At 33.8% G+C, this 23,110-nt stretch overlaps 1 protein-coding gene across 5 annotated transcripts in view; it reads left to right on the top strand.

Annotated features, from left to right (window-relative positions):
- The window catches only part of LOC133550672 (testis-specific gene A8 protein-like), a 68,795-nt gene that overhangs the window by 25,052 nt on the left and 20,633 nt on the right, over positions 1-23,110 (top strand). For all 5 annotated transcript variants that reach the window (XM_061896620.1, XM_061896619.1, XM_061896622.1 and 2 more), the window contains exon 2: positions 4,546-4,607. In XM_061896620.1, the coding sequence (XP_061752604.1) occupies positions 4,546-4,607 (62 nt within the window). The remainder of the gene's footprint in view (positions 1-4,545; positions 4,608-23,110) is intronic.

Below are 23,110 nucleotides of genomic sequence, written 5' to 3' on the forward strand. Positions count from 1 at the left end.
ACACTATTATGTTAGATCCACTATGGACTGGACTCTCACTATTATGTTAGATCCACTATGGACTGGACTCTCACTATTATGTTAGATCCACTATGGACTGGACTCTCACACTATTATGTTAGATCCACTATGGACTGGACTCTCACTATTATGTTTGATCCACTATGGACTGGACTCTCACTATTATGTTAGATCCACTATGGACTGGACTCTCACTATTATGTTAGATCCACTATGGACTGGACTCTCACTATTATGTTAGATCCACTATGGACTAGATTCTCACACTATTATGTTAGATCCACTATGGACTAGACTCTCTCACTATTATGTTAGATCCACTATGGGCTGGACTCTCACACTATTATGTTAGATCCACTATGGACTGGACTCACACTATTATGTTAGATCCACTATGGACTGGACTCTCACACTATTATGTTAGATCCACTATGGACTGGACTCTCACTATTATGTTAGATCCACTATGGACTGGACTCTCACTATTATGTTAGATCCACTATGGACTGGACTCTCACACTATTATGTTAGATCCACTATGGACTGGACTCTCACTATTATGTTTGATCCACTATGGACTGGACTCTCACTATTATGTTAGATCCACTATGGACTGGACTCTCACTATTATGTTAGATCCACTATGGACTGGACTCTCACTATTATGTTAGATCCACTATGGACTAGATTCTCACACTATTATGTTAGATCCACTATGGACTAGACTCTCTCACTATTATGTTAGATCCACTATGGACTGGACTCTCACACTATGAACTTGTTGAGTTTTTCCTTGCCCTGATGTGGAATCTGAGCCGAGAATGTGGCTTGTGCAGCCCTTTGAGACAATGGTGATTTAGGGCTATATAAGTCAACTTTGATTGATTGAGTGTGTGTGTGTGTGTGTGTGTGTGTGTGTGTGTGTGTGTGTGTGTGTGTGTGTGTGTGTGTGTGTAAGACACTTGCTCATTGTGTGTGTTTGTGTAAGACACTTGTTCATTGTGTGTGTGTTTGTGTAAGACACTTGTTCATTGTGTGTGTGTTTGTGTAAGACACTTGTTCATTGTGTGTGTGTTTGTGTAAGACACTTGCTCATTGTGTGTGTTTGTGTAAGACACTTGTTCATTGTGTGTGTGTTTGTGTAAGACACTTGTTCATTGTGTGTGTGTTTGTGTAAGACACTTGTTCATTGTGTGTGTTTGTGTAAGACACTTGTTCATTGTGTGTGTGTTTGTGTAAGACACTTGTTCATTGTGTGTGTGTTTGTGTAAGACACTTGTTCATTGTGTGTGTTTGTGTAAGACACTTGTTCATTGTGTGTGTGTTTGTGTAAGACACTTGTTCATTGTGTGTGTTTGTGTAAGACACTTGTTCATTGTGTGTGTGTTTGTGTAAGACACTTGTTCATTGTGTGTGTGTTTGTGTAAGACACTTGTTCATTGTGTGTGTGTTTGTGTAAGACACTTGTTCATTGTGTGTGTGTTTGTGTAAGACACTTGTTCATTGTGTGTGTGTTTGTGTAAGACACTTGTTCATTGTGTGTGTGTTTGTGTAAGACACTTGTTCATTGTGTGTGTGTTTGTGTAAGACACTTGTTCATTGTGTGTGTTTGTGTAAGACACTTGTTCATTGTGTGTGTGTTTGTGTAAGACACTTGTTCATTGTGTGTGTGTTTGTGTAAGACACTTGTTCATTGTGTGTGTGTTTGTGTAAGACACTTGTTCATTGTGTGTGTGTTTGTGTAAGACACTTGTTCATTGTGTGTGTGTTTGTGTAAGACACTTGTTCATTGTGTGTGTGTTTGTGTAAGACACTTGTTCATTGTGTGTGTGTTTGTGTAAGACACTTGTTCATTGTGTGTGTTTGTGTAAGACACTTGTTCATTGTGTGTGTGTTTGTGTAAGACACTTGTTCATTGTGTGTGTTTGTGTAAGACACTTGTTCATTGTGTGTGTGTTTGTGTAAGACACTTGTTCATTGTGTGTGTGTTTGTGTAAGACACTTGTTCATTGTGTGTGTTTGTGTAAGACACTTGTTCATTGTGTGTGTGTTTGTGTAAGACACTTGTTCATTGTGTGTGTGTTTGTGTAAGACACTTGTTCATTGTGTGTGTGTTTGTGTAAGACACTTGTTCATTGTGTGTGTGTTTGTGTAAGACACTTGTTCATTGTGTGTGTGTTTGTGTAAGACACTTGTTCATTGTGTGTGTTTGTGTAAGACACTTGTTCATTGTGTGTGTGTTTGTGTAAGACACTTGTTCATTGTGTGTGTTTGTGTAAGACACTTGTTCATTGTGTGTGTGTTTGTGTAAGACACTTGTTCATTGTGTGTGTTTGTGTAAGACACTTGTTCATTGTGTGTGTGTTTGTGTAAGACACTTGTTCATTGTGTGTGTGTTTGTGTAAGACACTTGTTCATTGTGTGTGTGTTTGTGTAAGACACTTGTTCATTGTGTGTGTGTTTGTGTAAGACACTTGTTCATTGTGTGTGTGTTTGTGTAAGACACTTGTTCATTGTGTGTGTGTTTGTGTAAGACACTTGTTCATTGTGTGTGTGTTTGTGTAAGACACTTGTTCATTGTGTGTGTTTGTGTAAGACACTTGTTCATTGTGTGTGTGTTTGTGTAAGACACTTGTTCATTGTGTGTGTGTTTGTGTAAGACACTTGTTCATTGTGTGTGTGTTTGTGTAAGACACTTGTTCATTGTGTGTGTGTTTGTGTAAGACACTTGTTCATTGTGTGTGTTTTTGTGTAAGACACTTGTTCATTGTGTGTGTGTTTGTGTAAGACACTTGTTCATTGTGTGTGTGTTTGTGTAAGACACTTGTTCATTGTGTGTGTGTTTGTGTAAGACACTTGTTCATTGTGTGTGTGTTTGTGTAAGACACTTGTTCATTGTGTGTGTTTGTGTAAGACACTTGTTCATTGTGTGTGTGTTTGTGTAAGACACTTGTTCATTGTGTGTGTTTGTGTAAGACACTTGTTCATTGTGTGTGTTTGTGTAAGACACTTGTTCATTGTGTGTGTGTTTGTGTAAGACACTTGTTCATTATGTGTGTTTGTGTAAGACACTTGTTCATTTTGTGTGTGTTTGTGTAAGACACTTGTTCATTGTGTGTGTGTTTGTGTAAGACACTTGTTCATTGTGTGTGTGTTTGTGTAAGACACTTGTTCATTGTGTGTGTGTTTGTGTAAGACACTTGTTCATTGTGTGTGTGTTTGTGTAAGACACTTGTTCATTGTGTGTGTGTTTGTGTAAGACACTTGTTCATTGTGTGTGTTTGTGTAAGACACTTGTTCATTGTGTGTGTGTTTGTGTAAGACACTTGTTCATTGTGTGTGTGTTTGTGTAAGACACTTGTTCATTGTGTGTGTGTTTGTGTAAGACACTTGTTCATTGTGTGTGTGTTTGTGTAAGACACTTGTTCATTGTGTGTGTGTTTGTGTAAGACACTTGTTCATTGTGTGTGTGTTTGTGTAAGACACTTGTTCATTGTGTGTGTGTTTGTGTAAGACACTTGTTCATTGTGTGTGTTTGTGTAAGACACTTGTTCATTGTGTGTGTGTTTGTGTAAGACACTTGTTCATTGTGTGTGTGTTTGTGTAAGACACTTGTTCATTGTGTGTGTGTTTGTGTAAGACACTTGTTCATTGTGTGTGTGTTTGTGTAAGACACTTGTTCATTGTGTGTGTGTTTGTGTAAGACACTTGTTCATTGTGTGTGTGTTTGTGTAAGACACTTGTTCATTGTGTGTGTGTTTGTGTAAGACACTTGTTCATTGTGTGTGTGTTTGTGTAAGACACTTGTTCATTGTGTGTGTTTGTGTAAGACACTTGTTCATTGTGTGTGTGTTTGTGTAAGACACTTGTTCATTGTGTGTGTGTTTGTGTAAGACACTTGTTCATTGTGTGTGTGTTTGTGTAAGACACTTGTTCATTGTGTGTGTGTTTGTGTAAGACAGTTGTTCATTGTGTGTGTGTTTGTGTAAGACACTTGTTCATTGTGTGTGTTTGTGTAAGACACTTGTTCATTGTGTGTGTGTTTGTGTAAGACACTTGTTCATTGTGTGTGTGTTTGTGTAAGACACTTGTTCATTGTGTGTGTGTTTGTGTAAGACACTTGTTCATTGTGTGTGTGTTTGTGTAAGACACTTGTTCATTGTGTGTGTGTTTGTGTAAGACACTTGTTCATTGTGTGTGTGTTTGTGTAAGACACTTGTTCATTGTGTGTGTTTGTGTAAGACACTTGTTCATTGTGTGTGTGTTTGTGTAAGACACTTGTTCATTGTGTGTGTGTTTGTGTAAGACACTTGTTCATTGTGTGTGTTTGTGTAAGACACTTGTTCATTGTGTGTGTGTTTGTGTAAGACACTTGTTCATTGTGTGTGTTTGTGTAAGACACTTGTTCATTGTGTGTGTGTTTGTGTAAGACACTTGTTCATTGTGTGTGTGTTTGTGTAAGACAGTTGTTCATTGTGTGTGTGTTTGTGTAAGACACTTGTTCATTGTGTGTGTTTGTTCCAGGTTTGCGATGCTGTTCCTGCTCTTGGGTCTTGTCACGGTGTGCCTTACAGCTCCACTTCCTGGTACGTCACCAATAGCAACAACAACAACAACAACAACAACATTGTTCACATTCCACCTGATTTGTCTTCAGAGACTCTGAGTCAAAATGACTTCCAACAATTTGTTTTTAAGACAACAACGTATCAACAGAATCTGTCTTTTCAGGCTTTCCTTAAATAAATAAATGATAAATGGGTTGTACTTGTATAGCGCTTTTCTACCTTCAAGGTACTCAAAGCGCTTTGACACTACTTCCACATTCACACACACATTCACACACTGATGGAGGGAGCTGCCATGCAAGGCGCCAACCAGCACCCATCAGGAGCAAGGGTGAAGTGTCTTGCTCAGGACGTGACGAGGTTGGTACTAGGTGGGATTTGAACCAGGGACCCTTGGGTTGCGCACGGCCACTCTTCTTTAGTCAAAATGTTCCCAAGTCTAACCAAATCCATGACTATTAGCTTAAAAAGTAAGAATTTAGCTAAAAAGATAGCATAACATGTTAGCGTGCTAAACTGAGCATGTGAGCAGGTGCAAGGCTAACATACATTGAACATACATTGAACATACATTGAACACACATTGAACATACATTGAACATACATTGAACATACATTGAACATACATTGAACATACATTGAACATACATTGAACATACATTGAACATACATTGAACATACATTGAACATACATTGAACACACATTGAACACACATTGAACACACATTGAACATACATTGAACATACATTGAACATAAATTGAACATACAGTGAACATACATGGAACATTAATTGAACATACATTGAACATACATTGAACATACATTGAACATACATTGAACATACATTGAACATACATTGAACATACATTGAACATACATTGAACATACATTGAACATACATTGAACATACATTGAACATACATTGAACATACATTGAACATACATTGAACATACATTGAACATACATTGAACACACATTGAACACACATTGAACATACATTGAACATACATTGAACATAAATTGAACATACATTGAACATACATTGAACATAAATTGAACATACATTGAACATACATGGAACATTAATTGAACATACATTGAACATACATTGAACATACATTGAACATACATTGAACATACATTGAACATACATTGAACATACATTGAACATACATTGAACATACATTGAACATACATTGAACACACATTGAACACACATTGAACATACATTGAACATACATTGAACATAAATTGAACATACATTGAACATACATGGAACATTAATTGAACATACATTGAACATACATTGAACATACATTGAACATACATTGAACACACATTGAACACACATTGAACACACATTGAACATACATTGAACATACATTGAACATAAATTGAACATACATTGAACATACATGGAACATACATTGAACATACATTGAACATACTCTGAACATACATTGAACATACATTGAACACACATTGAACACACATTGAACACACATTGAACATACATTGAACATACATTGAAGATACATTGAACATATATTGAACATACATTGAACATACATGGAACATACATGGAACATACATTGAACATACATTGAACATACATTGAACATACATTGAACATACATTGAACATACATTGAACACACATTGAACACACATTGAACACACATTGAACACACATTGAACATACATTGAACATAAATTGAACATACATTGAACATACATGGAACATACATTGAACATACATTGAACATACTCTGAACATACATTGAACATACATTGAACACACATTGAACACACATTGAACACACATTGAACATACATTGAACACACATTGAAGATACATTGAACATATATTGAACATACATTGAACATACATTGAACATACATGGAACATACATTGAACATACATTGAACATACATTGAACATACATTGAACATACATTGAACGTACATTGAACATACATTGAACATACATTGAACATACATTGAGCATACATTGAACATACATTGAACATACATTGAACATACATTGAACATACATTGAACATACATTGAACATACATTGAACATACATTGAACATACATTGAACATACATTGAACATACATTGAACATACATTGAACACACATTGAACACACATTGAACACACATTGAACATACATTGAACATACATTGAACATAAATTGAACATACATTGAACATACATGGAACATTAATTGAACATACATTGAACATACATTGAACATACATTGAACACACATTGAACACACATTGAACACACATTGAACATACATTGAACATACATTGAACATACATTGAACATACATTGAACATACATTGAACATACATTGAACATACATTGAACACACATTGAACACACATTGAACACACATTGAACATACATTGAACATACATTGAACATAAATTGAACATACATTGAACATACATGGAACATTAATTGAACATACATTGAACATACATTGAACATACATTGAACATACATTGAACACACATTGAACACACATTGAACACACATTGAACATACATTGAACATACATTGAACATAAATTGAACATACATTGAACATACATGGAACATACATTGAACATACATTGAACATACTCTGAACATACATTGAACATACATTGAACACACATTGAACACACATTGAACACACATTGAACATACATTGAACATACATTGAAGATACATTGAACATATATTGAACATACATTGAACATACATGGAACATACATGGAACATACATTGAACATACATTGAACATACATTGAACATACATTGAACATACATTGAACACACATTGAACACACATTGAACACACATTGAACATACATTGAACATACATTGAACATAAATTGAACATACATTGAACATACATGGAACATACATTGAACATACATTGAACATACTCTGAACATACATTGAACATACATTGAACACACATTGAACACACATTGAACACACATTGAACATACATTGAACACACATTGAAGATACATTGAACATATATTGAACATACATTGAACATACATTGAACATACATGGAACATACATTGAACATACATTGAACATACATTGAACATACATTGAACATACATTGAACGTACATTGAACATACATTGAACATACATTGAACATACATTGAGCATACATTGAACATACATGGAACATACATTGAATATATATTGAACATACATTGAACATACATTGAACATACATGGAACATACATTGAACATATATTGAACATACATTGAACATACATTGAACACACATTGAACACACATTGAACATACATTGAACATACATTGAACATACATTGAACATATATTGAACATAAATTGAACATACATTGAACATACATGGAACATACATTGAACATATATTGAACATACATTGAACATATATTGAACATACATTGAACATACATTGAACATACATTGAACATACATTGAACATACATTGAACATACATTGAACATACATTGAACATACATTGAACACACATTGAACACACATTGAACATACATTGAACATACATTGAACATAAATTGAACATACATTGAACATACATGGAACATTAATTGAACATACATTGAACATACATTGAACATACATTGAACATACATTGAACACACATTGAACACACATTGAACACACATTGAACATACATTGAACATACATTGAACATAAATTGAACATACATTGAACATACATTGAACATACATTGAACATACTCTGAACATACATTGAACACACATTGAACACACATTGAACACACATTGAACATACATTGAACATACATTGAAGATACATTGAACATATATTGAACATACATTGAACATACATGGAACATACATGGAACATACATTGAACATACATTGAACATACATTGAACATACATTGAACATACATTGAACATACATTGAACATACATTGAACACACATTGAACACACATTGAACACACATTGAACACACATTGAACATACATTGAACATACATTGAACATAAATTGAACATACATTGAACATACATGGAACATACATTGAACATACATTGAACATACTCTGAACATACATTGAACACACATTGAACACACATTGAACACACATTGAACACACATTGAACATACATTGAACATACATTGAACATACATTGAACATACATGGAACATACATGGAACATACATTGAATATACATTGAACATACATTGAACATACATTGAACATACATTGAACATACATTGAACATACATTGAACATACATTGAACACACATTGAACACACATTGAACACACATTGAACACACATTGAACATACATTGAACATACATTGAACATAAATTGAACATACATTGAACATACATTGAAGATACATTGAACATACATTGAACATATATTGAACATACATTGAACATACATGGAACATACATTGAACATACATTGAACATACATTGAACATACATTGAACATACATTGAACATACATTGAACATACATGGAACATACATTGAATATACATTGAACATACATTGAACATACATTGAACATACATTGAACATACATATAACATACATTGAACATACATTGAACACACATTGAACACACATTGAACATACATTGAACATACATTGAACATACATTGAACATATATTGAACATAAATTGAACATACATTGAACATACATGGAACATACATTGAACATACATTGAACATACTCTGAACATACATTGAACATACATTGAACACACATTGAACACACATTGAACATACATTGAAGATACATTGAACATATATTGAACATACATTGAACATACATTGAACATACATGGAACATACATTGAACATACATTGAACATACATTGAACATACATTGAACATACATTGAACATACATTGAACATACATTGAGCATACATTGAAGATACATTGAAGATACATTGAAGATACATTGAACATACATGGAACATACATTGAACATACATTGAACATACATTGAACATACATTGAACATACATTGAACACACATTGAACACACATTGAACATACATTGAACATACATTGAACATACATTGAACATATATTGAACATAAATTGAACATACATTGAACATACATGGAACATACATTGAACATATATTGAACATACATTGAACATATATTGAACATACATTGAACATACATTGAACATACATTGAACATACATTGAACATACATTGAACATACATTGAACATACATTGAACATACATTGAACATACATTGAACATAAATTGAACATACATTGAACATACATGGAACATTAATTGAACATACATTGAACATACATTGAACATACATTGAACACACATTGAACACACATTGAACACACATTGAACATACATTGAACATACATTGAACATAAATTGAACATACATTGAACATACATTGAACATACATTGAACATACTCTGAACATACATTGAACATACATTGAACACACATTGAACACACATTGAACACACATTGAACATACATTGAACATACATTGAAGATACATTGAACATATATTGAACATACATTGAACATACATGGAACATACATGGAACATACATTGAACATACATTGAACATACATTGAACATACATTGAACATACATTGAACATACATTGAACATACATTGAACACACATTGAACACAGATTGAACATACATTGAACATACATTGAACATAAATTGAACATACATTGAACATACATGGAACATACATTGAACATACATTGAACATACTCTGAACATACATTGAACATACATTGAACACACATTGAACACACATTGAACACACATTGAACATACATTGAACATACATTGAAGATACATTGAACATATATTGAACATACATGGAACATACATGGAACATACATGGAACATACATTGAACATACATTGAACATACATTGAACATACATTGAACATACATTGAACATACATTGAACATACATTGAACATACATGGAACATACATGGAACATACATTGAACATACATTGAACATACATTGAACATACATTGAACATACATTGAACATACATTGAACACACATTGAACACACATTGAACATACATTGAACATACATTGAACATACATTGAACATATATTGAACATAAATTGAACATACATTGAACATACATGGAACATACATTGAACATACATTGAACATACTCTGAACATACATTGAACATACATTGAACACACATTGAACACACATTGAACATACATTGAAGATACATTGAACATATATTGAACATACATTGAACATACATTGAACATACATGGAACATACATTGAACATACATTGAACATACATTGAACATACATTGAACATACATTGAACATATATTGAACATATATTGAAGATACATTGAACATACATTGAAGATACATTGAACATACATGGAACATACATTGAACATACATTGAACATACATTGAACATACATTGAACATACATTGAACATACATTGAACACACATTGAACACACATTGAACACACATTGAACACACATTGAACATACATTGAACATACATTGAACATACATTGAACATACATTGAACACACATTGAACACACATTGAACACACATTGAAGATACATTGAAGATACATTGAACATACAGTGAACATACATTGAACATACATTGAACACACATTGAACACACATTGAACATACATTGAACATACATTGAACATACATTGAACATACATGGAACATTAATTGAACATACATTGAACATACATTGAACATACATTGAACATACATTGAACACACATTGAACACACATTGAACATACATTGAACATACATTGAACATAAATTGAACATACATTGAACATACATTGAACATACATTGAACATATATTGAACATACATTGAACATACATTGAACATACATTGAACATACATTGAACATACATTGAACATACATTGAACATAAATTGAACATACATTGAACATACATGGAACATTAATTGAACATACATTGAACATACATTGAACATACATTGAACATACATTGAACACACATTGAACACACATTGAACACACATTGAACATACATTGAACATACATTGAACATAAATTGAACATACATTGAACATACATTGAACATACATTGAACATACTCTGAACATACATTGAACATACATTGAACACACATTGAACACACATTGAACACACATTGAACATACATTGAACATACATTGAAGATACATTGAACATATATTGAACATACATTGAACATACATGGAACATACATGGAACATACATTGAACATACATTGAACATACATTGAACATACATTGAACATACATTGAACACACATTGAACACACATTGAACACACATTGAACACACATTGAACATACATTGAACATAAATTGAACATACATTGAACATACATGGAACATACATTGAACATACATTGAACATACTCTGAACATACATTGAACATACATTGAACACACATTGAACACACATTGAACACACATTGAACATACATTGAACATACATTGAAGATACATTGAACATATATTGAACATATATTGAACATACATTGAACATACATGGAACATACATTGAACATACATTGAACATACATTGAACATACATTGAACATACATTGAACATACATGGAACATACATGGAACATACATTGAATATACATTGAACATACATTGAACATACATTGAACATACATTGAACATACATTGAACATACATTGAACACACATTGAACACACATTGAACATACATTGAACATACATTGAACATACATTGAACATATATTGAACATAAATTGAACATACATTGAACATACATGGAACATACATTGAACATACATTGAACATACTCTGAACATACATTGAACATACATTGAACACACATTGAACACACATTGAACATACATTGAAGATACATTGAACATATATTGAACATACATTGAACATACATTGAACATACATGGAACATACATTGAACATACATTGAACATACATTGAACATACATTGAACATACATTGAACATACATTGAGCATACATTGAAGATACATTGAACATACATTGAAGATACATTGAACATACATTGAACATACATTGAACATACATTGAACATACATTGAACATACATTGAACACACATTGAACACACATTGAACATACATTGAACATACATTGAACATACATTGAACATATATTGAACATAAATTGAACATACATTGAACATACATGGAACATACATTGAACATATATTGAACATACATTGAACATATATTGAACATACATTGAACATACATTGAACATACATTGAACATACATTGAACACACATTGAACACACATTGAACACACATTGAACATACATTGAACATACATTGAACATAAATTGAACATACATTGAACATACATGGAACATTAATTGAACATACATTGAACATACATTGAACATACATTGAACACACATTGAACACACATTGAACACACATTGAACATACATTGAACATACATTGAACATAAATTGAACATACATTGAACATACATTGAACATACATTGAACATACTCTGAACATACATTGAACATACATTGAACACACATTGAACACACATTGAACACACATTGAACATACATTGAACATACATTGAAGATACATTGAACATATATTGAACATACATTGAACATACATGGAACATACATGGAACATACATTGAATATACATACATTGAACATACATTGAACATACATTGAACATACATTGAACATACATTGAACATACATTGAACATACATTGAACACACATTGAACATACATTGAACACACATTGAACATACATTGAACATACATTGAACATAAATTGAACATACATTGAACATACATGGAACATACATTGAACATACATTGAACATACTCTGAACATACATTGAACATACATTGAACACACATTGAACACACATTGAACACACATTGAACATACATTGAACATACATTGAAGATACATTGAACATATATTGAACATATATTGAACATACATTGAACATACATTGAACATACATTGAACATACATTGAACATACATTGAACATACATTGAACATACATTGAACATACATGGAACATACATTGAATATACATTGAACATACATTGAACATACATTGAACATACATTGAACATACATTGAACATACATTGAACATACATTGAACACACATTGAACACACATTGAACATACATTGAACATACATTGAACATACATTGAACATATATTGAACATAAATTGAACATACATTGAACATACATGGAACATACATTGAACATACATTGAACATACTCTGAACATACATTGAACATACATTGAACACACATTGAACACACATTGAACATACATTGAAGATACATTGAACATATATTGAACATACATTGAACATACATTGAACATACATGGAACATACATTGAACATACATTGAACATACATTGAACATACATTGAACATACACTGAACATACATTGAACATATATTGAACATATATTGAAGATACATTGAACATACATTGAAGATACATTGAACATACATGGAACATACATTGAACATACATTGAACATACATTGAACATACATTGAACATACATTGAACATACATTGAACACACATTGAACACACATTGAACACACATTGAACACACATTGAACATACATTGAACATACATTGAACATACATTGAACATACATTGAACATACATTGAACACACATTGAACACACATTGAACATACATTGAAGATACATTGAAGATACATTGAACATACATTGAACATACAGTGAACATACATTGAACATACATTGAAGATACATTGAAGATACATTGAAGATACATTGAACATACATTGAACATACATTGAACATGCATTGAATATACATTGAACATACATTGAACATACATTGAACATACATTGAACATACATTGAACATACATTGAACACACATTGAACACACATTGAACACACATTGAACATACATTGAACATACATTGAACACACATTGAACACACATTGAACATACATTGAAGATACATTGAACATACATTGAACATACATTGAACATACATTGAACACACATTGAACACATATTGAACACACATTGAACATACATTGAACATACATTGAACACACATTGAATACACTTTGAACATACATTGAAGATACATTGAACATACATTGAACATACATTGAACATATATTGAACATATATTGAAGATACATTGAACATACATTGAACATACATTGAACATACATGGAACATACATGGAACATACATTGAACATACATTGAACATACATTGAACATACATTGAACACACATTGAACACACATTGAACATACATTGAACATACATTGAACACACATTGAACACATATTGAACACACATTGAACATACATTGAACACACATTGAATACACTTTGAACATACATTGAAGATACATTGAACATACATTGAACATACATTGAACATATATTGAACATATATTGAAGATACATTGAACATACATTGAACATACATTGAACATACATGGAACATACATGGAACATACATTGAACATACATTGAACATACATTGAACATACATTGAACACACATTGAACATACATTGAACATACATTGAACACACATTGAACACACATTAAAGATACATTGAAGATACATTGAACATACAGCGAACATACATTGAACATACATTGAACATACATTGAAGATACATTGAACACACATTGAACATACATTGAACATACATTGAACATACATTAAACATACATTGAACATACATTGAAGATACATTGAACATACATTGAACATACATTGAACATACATTGAACACACATTGAACATACATTGAACATACATTGAACACACATTGAACACACATTGAAGATACATTGAACATACATTGAACATACATCGAACATACATCGAACATACATCGAACATACATCGAAGATACATTGAACATACATTGAACATACATGGAACATACATTGAACATACAATGAACATACATTGAACATACATTGAACATACATGGAACATTCGTTGAACATACATTGAACATACATTGAACATACATTGAACATACATTGAACATACATTGAAGATACATTGAACATACATTGATCATACATTGAACATACATTGAACATACATTGAACATACATTGAAGATACATTGAACATACATTGAACATACATTGAATATACATCGAACATACATCGAACATACATTGAACATACATTGAACATACATTGAAGATACTCGGAACATACATTGAAGATACTCTGAACATACATTGAACATACATTGAAGATACTCGGAACATACATTGAAGATACTCTGAACATACATTGAACATACATTGAAGATACTCGGAACATACATTGAAGATACTCTGAACATACATTGAAGATACTCTGAACATACATTGAACATACATTGAAGATACTCTGAACATACTCTGAACATACATTGAAGATACTCTGAACATACATTGAACATACATTGAAGATACTCTGAACATACATTGAACATACATTGAACATACATTGAACATACATTGAACACACATTGAACATACGTTGAACATACATTGAACATACATTGAAGATACATTGAACATACATTGAACATACATGGAACATACATTGAACATACATTGAACATACAGGGAACATACATTGAACATACATGGAACATACATGGAACATACACTGAACATACATTGAACATACATTGAACATACATTGAATATACATTGAACATACATTGAAGATACATTGAACATACATTGAACATACATTGAACATACATTGAACATACATTGAACATACATTGAACACACATTGAACATACATTGAACATACATTGAACATACATTGAACATACATTGAACATACATTGAACATACATTGAAGATACATTGAAGATACATTGAAGATACTCTGAACATACATTGAACATACATTGAAGATACTCTGAACATACATTGAACATACATTGAAGATACATTGAACATACATTGAACATACATTGAACATACATTGAACATACATTGAATATACATTGAACATACATTGAAGATACATTTAACATACATTGAACATACATTGAACATACATTGAACACACATTGAACATACGTTGAACATACATTGAACATACATTGAAGATACATTGAACATACATTGAACATACATGGAACATACATTGAACATACATTGAACATACAGGGAACATACATTGAACATACATGGAACATACATGGAACATACACTGAACATACATTGAACATACATTGAACATACATTGAATATACATTGAACATACATTGAAGATACATTGAACATACATTGAACATACATTGAACATACATTGAACATACATTGAACATACATTGAACACACATTGAACATACATTGAACATACATTGAACATACATTGAACATACATTGAACATACATTGAACATATATTGAAGATACATTGAAGATACATTGAAGATACTCTGAACATACATTGAACATACATTGAAGATACTCTGAACATACATTGAACATACATTGAAGATACATTGAACATACATTGAACATACATTGAACATACATTGAACATACATTGAATATACATTGAACATACATTGAAGATACATTGAACATACATTGAACATACATTGAACATACATTGAACATACATTGAACATACATTGAACATACATTGAACATACATTGAACATACATTGAACATACATTGAACATACATTGAACATACATTGAATATACATTGAACATACATTGAAGATACATTTAACATACATTGAACATACATTGAACATACATTGAACACACATTGAACATACGTTGAACATACATTGAACATACATTGAAGATACATTGAACATACATTGAACATACATGGAACATACATTGAACATACATTGAACATACAGGGAACATACATTGAACATACATGGAACATACATGGAACATACACTGAACATACATTGAACATACATTGAACATACATTGAATATACATTGAACATACATTGAAGATACATTGAACATACATTGAACATACATTGAACATACATTGAACATACATTGAACATACATTGAACACACATTGAACATACATTGAACATACATTGAACATACATTGAACATACATTGAACATACATTGAACATATATTGAAGATACATTGAAGATACATTGAAGATACTCTGAACATACATTGAACATACATTGAAGATACTCTGAACATACATTGAACATACATTGAAGATACATTGAACATACATTGAACATACATTGAACATACATTGAACATACATTGAATATACATTGAACATACATTGAAGATACATTGAACATACATTGAACATACATTGAACATACATTGAACATACATTGAACATACATTGAACATACATTGAACATACATTGAACATACATTGAACATACATTGAACATACATTGAACATACATTGAACTGGAGAGGGCGTGAATTTCGGGACATTTCCGGGAGGAAATTTCTTCCGGGATGTTTTCGGGAGAGGCGCTGAATTTTGGGAGTCTCCCGGAAAATGTGTTTGCTCAGGGTGATTCAAGAAAATGAGTGCGAAACACAAGAAACTCGAGGAAGACTTGGAGGAGAGGATAAAACCTCTCACCTCCCTGTCGGAAGATGTAAGGACAGTGGACAAGCAGAGACACACTCATGGAGTTGTTGACAGAAATCAAAATGCTAAAAAACATCATCAAGGAGAAAGACAAGAAAATGGTGGACCTAGAAGCAAGAATTGACGAACTTGAGCAATACACCAGAATGGAGGATTTGATAATAAGCGGACTGGAAACCAAACATCTCACGTATGCAAGAGTGGGCGGGACTGACAGCAGAGACGCAGACAAGGATGCCGAAGCCCCAGGAGACAAACTTGAGACACTTGAACAACAAGTAATTCACTTTTTCACAAGTAAGAACATATCTCTTGAAAGTGGCAGCATTTGGGCGTGCTGTACGATCTCCAGCAAGGACAGCACAAACAACCCAGCCATTGTCATCCCGTTTGTCAATGGACAACATACGGCGGAGTTACTACGGCAGGGAAGGAAGCTGAAGGGAACTGGGCTTTACTTCAAACAACATCTTACAAAGAAGGAAGGAAGCTGAAGGGAACTGGGCTTTACTTCAAACAACATCTTACAAAGAAGGAAGGAAGCTGAAGGGAACTGGGCTTTACTTCAAACAACATCTTACAAAGAAGGAAGGAAGCTGAAGGGAACTGGGCTTTACTTCAAACAACATCTTACAAAGAAGGAAGGAAGCTGAAGGGAACTAGGCTTTACTTCAAACAACATCTTACAAAGAAGGAAGGAAGCTGAAGGGAACTGGGCTTTACTTCAAACAACATCTTACAAAGAAGGAAGGAAGCTGAAGGGAACTGGGCTTTACTTCAAACAACATCTTACAAAGAAGAAAGGAAGCTGAAGGGAACTGGGCTTTACTTCAAACAACATCTTACAAAGAAGGAAGGAAGCTGAAGGGAACTGGGCTTTACTTCAAACAACATCTTACAAAGAAGGAAGGAAGCTGAAGGGAACTGGGCTTTACTTCAAACAACATCTTACAAAGAAGGAAGGAAGCTGAAGGGAACTGGGCTTTACTTCAAACAACATCTTACAAAGAAGGAAGGAAGCTGAAGGGAACTGGGCTTTACTTCAAACAACATCTTACAAAGAAGGAAGGAAGCTGAAGGGAACTGGGCTTTACTTCAAACAACATCTTACAAAGAAGGAAGGAAGCTGAAGGGAACTAGGCTTTACTTCAAACAACATCTTACAAAGAAGGAAGGAAGCTGAAGGGAACTGGGCTTTACTTCAAACAACATCTTACAAAGAAGGAAGGAAGCTGAAGGGAACTGGGCTTTACTTCAAACAACATCTTACAAAGAAGAAAGGAAGCTGAAGGGAACTGGGCTTTACTTCAAACAACATCTTACAAAGAAGGAAGGAAGCTGAAGGGAACTGGGCTTTACTTCAAACAACATCTTACAAAGAAGAAAGGAAGCTGAAGGGAACTGGGCTTTACTTCAAACAACATCTTACAAAGAAGGAAGGAAGCTGAAGGGAACTGGGCTTTACTTCAAACAACATCTTACAAAGAAGGAAGGAAGCTGAAGGGAACTGGGCTTTACTTCAAACAACATCTTACAAAGAAGGAAGGAAGCTGAAGGGAACTGGGCTTTACTTCAAACAACATCTTACAAAGAAGGAAGGAAGCTGAAGGGAACTGGGCTTTACTTCAAACAACATCTTACAAAGAAGGAAGGAAGCTGAAGGGAACTGGGCTTTACTTCAAACAACATCTTACAAAGAAGAAAGGAAGCTGAAGGGAACTGGGCTTTACTTCAAACAACATCTTACAAAGAAGGAAGGAAGCTGAAGGGAACTGGGCTTTACTTCAAACAACATCTTACAAAGAAGGAAGGAAGCTGAAGGGAACTGGGCTTTACTTCAAACAACATCTTACAAAGAAGAAAGGAAGCTGAAGGGAACTGGGCTTTACTTCAAACAACATCTTACAAAGAAGGAAGGAAGCTGAAGGGAACTGGGCTTTACTTCAAACAACATCTTACAAAGAAGGAAGGAAGCTGAAGGGAACTGGGCTTTACTTCAAACAACATCTTACAAAGAAGGAAGGAAGCTGAAGGGAACTGGGCTTTACTTCAAACAACATCTTACAAAGAAGGAAGGAAGCTGAAGGGAACTGGGCTTTACTTCAAACAACATCTTACAAAGAAGGAAGGAAGCTGAAGGGAACTGGGCTTTACTTCAAACAACATCTTACAAAGAAGGAAGGGAGCTGAAGGGAACTGGGCTTTACTTCAAACAACATCTTACAAAGAAGGAAGGGAGCTGAAGGGAACTGGGCTTTACTTCAAACAACATCTTACAAAGAAGGAAGGAAGCTGAAGGGAACTGGGCTTTACTTCAAACAACATCTTACAAAGAAGGAAGGAAGCTGAAGGGAACTGGGCTTTACTTCAAACAACATCTTACAAAGAAGGAAGGAAGCTGAAGGGAACTGGGCTTTACTTCAAACAACATCTTACAAAGAAGGAAGGAAGCTGAAGGGAACTGGGCTTTACTTCAAACAACATCTTACAAAGAAGGAAGGAAGCTGAAGGGAACTGGGCTTTACTTCAAACAACATCTTACAAAGAAGGAAGGAAGCTGAAGGGAACTGGGCTTTACTTCAAACAACATCTTACAAAGAAGGAAGGAAGCTGAAGGGAACTGGGCTTTACTTCAAACAACATCTTACAAAGAAGGAAGGAAGCTGAAGGGAACTGGGCTTTACTTCAAACAACATCTTACAAAGAAGGAAGGAAGCTGAAGGGAACTGGGCTTTACTTCAAACAACATCTTACAAAGAAGGAAGGAAGCTGAAGGGAACTGGGCTTTACTTCAAACAACATCTTACAAAGAAGGAAGGAAGCTGAAGGGAACTGGGCTTTACTTCAAACAACATCTTACAAAGAAGGAAGGAAGCTGAAGGGAACTGGGCTTTACTTCAAACAACATCTTACAAAGAAGGAAGGAAGCTGAAGGGAACTGGGCTTTACTTCAAACAACATCTTACAAAGAAGGAAGGAAGCTGAAGGGAACTGGGCTTTACTTCAAACAACATCTTACAAAGAAGGAAGGAAGCTGAAGGGAACTGGGCTTTACTTCAAACAACATCTTACAAAGAAGGAAGGAAGCTGAAGGGAACTGGGCTTTACTTCAAACAACATCTTACAAAGAAGGAAGGAAGCTGAAGGGAACTGGGCTTTACTTCAAACAACATCTTACAAAGAAGGAAGGAAGCTGAAGGGAACTGGGCTTTACTTCAAACAACATCTTACAAAGAAGGAAGCTGAAGGGAACTGGGCTTTACTTCAAACAACATCTTACAAAGAAGGAAGGAAGCTGAAGGGAACTGGGCTTTACTTCAAACAACATCTTACAAAGAAGAAAGGAAGCTGAAGGGAACTGGGCTTTACTTCAAACAACATCTTACAAAGAAGGAAGGAAGCTGAAGGGAACTGGGCTTTACTTCAAACAACATCTTACAAAGAAGGAAGGAAGCTGAAGGGAACTGGGCTTTACTTCAAACAACATCTTACAAAGAAGAAAGGAAGCTGAAGGGAACTGGGCTTTACTTCAAACAACATCTTACAAAGAAGGAAGGAAGCTGAAGGGAACTGGGCTTTACTTCAAACAACATCTTACAAAGAAGGAAGGAAGCTGAAGGGAACTGGGCTTTACTTCAAACAACATCTTACAAAGAAGGAAGGAAGCTGAAGGGAACTGGGCTTTACTTCAAACAACATCTTACAAAGAAGGAAGCTGAAGGGAACTGGGCTTTACTTCAAACAACATCTTACAAAGAAGGAAGGAAGCTGAAGGGAACTGGGCTTTACTTCAAACAACATCTTACAAAGAAGAAAGGAAGCTGAAGGGAACTGGGCTTTACTTCAAACAACATCTTACAAAGAAGGAAGGAAGCTGAAGGGAACTGGGCTTTACTTCAAACAACATCTTACAAAGAAGGAAGGAAGCTGAAGGGAACTGGGCTTTACTTCAAACAACATCTTACAAAGAAGGAAGGAAGCTGAAGGGAACTGGGCTTTACTTCAAACAACATCTTACAAAGAAGGAAGGAAGCTGAAGGGAACTGGGCTTTACTTCAAACAACATCTTACAAAGAAGGAAGGAAGCTGAAGGGAACTGGGCTTTACTTCAAACAACATCTTACAAAGAAGGAAGGAAGCTGAAGGGAACTGGGCTTTACTTCAAACAACATCTTACAAAGAAGGAAGGAAGCTGAAGGGAACTGGGCTTTACTTCAAACAACATCTTACAAAGAAGGAAGGAAGCTGAAGGGAACTGGGCTTTACTTCAAACAACATCTTACAAAGAAGGAAGCTGAAGGGAACTGGGCTTTACTTCAAACAACATCTTACAAAGAAGGAAGGAAGCTGAAGGGAACTGGGCTTTACTTCAAACAACATCTTACAAAGAAGAAAGGAAGCTGAAGGGAACTGGGCTTTACTTCAAACAACATCTTACAAAGAAGGAAGGAAGCTGAAGGGAACTGGGCTTTACTTCAAACAACATCTTACAAAGAAGGAAGGAAGCTGAAGGGAACTGGGCTTTACTTCAAACAACATCTTACAAAGAAGAAAGGAAGCTGAAGGGAACTGGGCTTTACTTCAAACAACATCTTACAAAGAAGGAAGGAAGCTGAAGGGAACTGGGCTTTACTTCAAACAACATCTTACAAAGAAGGAAGGAAGCTGAAGGGAACTGGGCTTTACTTCAAACAACATCTTACAAAGAAGGAAGGAAGCTGAAGGGAACTGGGCTTTACTTCAAACAACATCTTACAAA

Source organism: Nerophis ophidion, linkage group LG04 (assembly GCF_033978795.1).
Source record: "Nerophis ophidion isolate RoL-2023_Sa linkage group LG04, RoL_Noph_v1.0, whole genome shotgun sequence".
NCBI classification, from domain to species: Eukaryota; Metazoa; Chordata; class Actinopteri; order Syngnathiformes; family Syngnathidae; genus Nerophis; species Nerophis ophidion.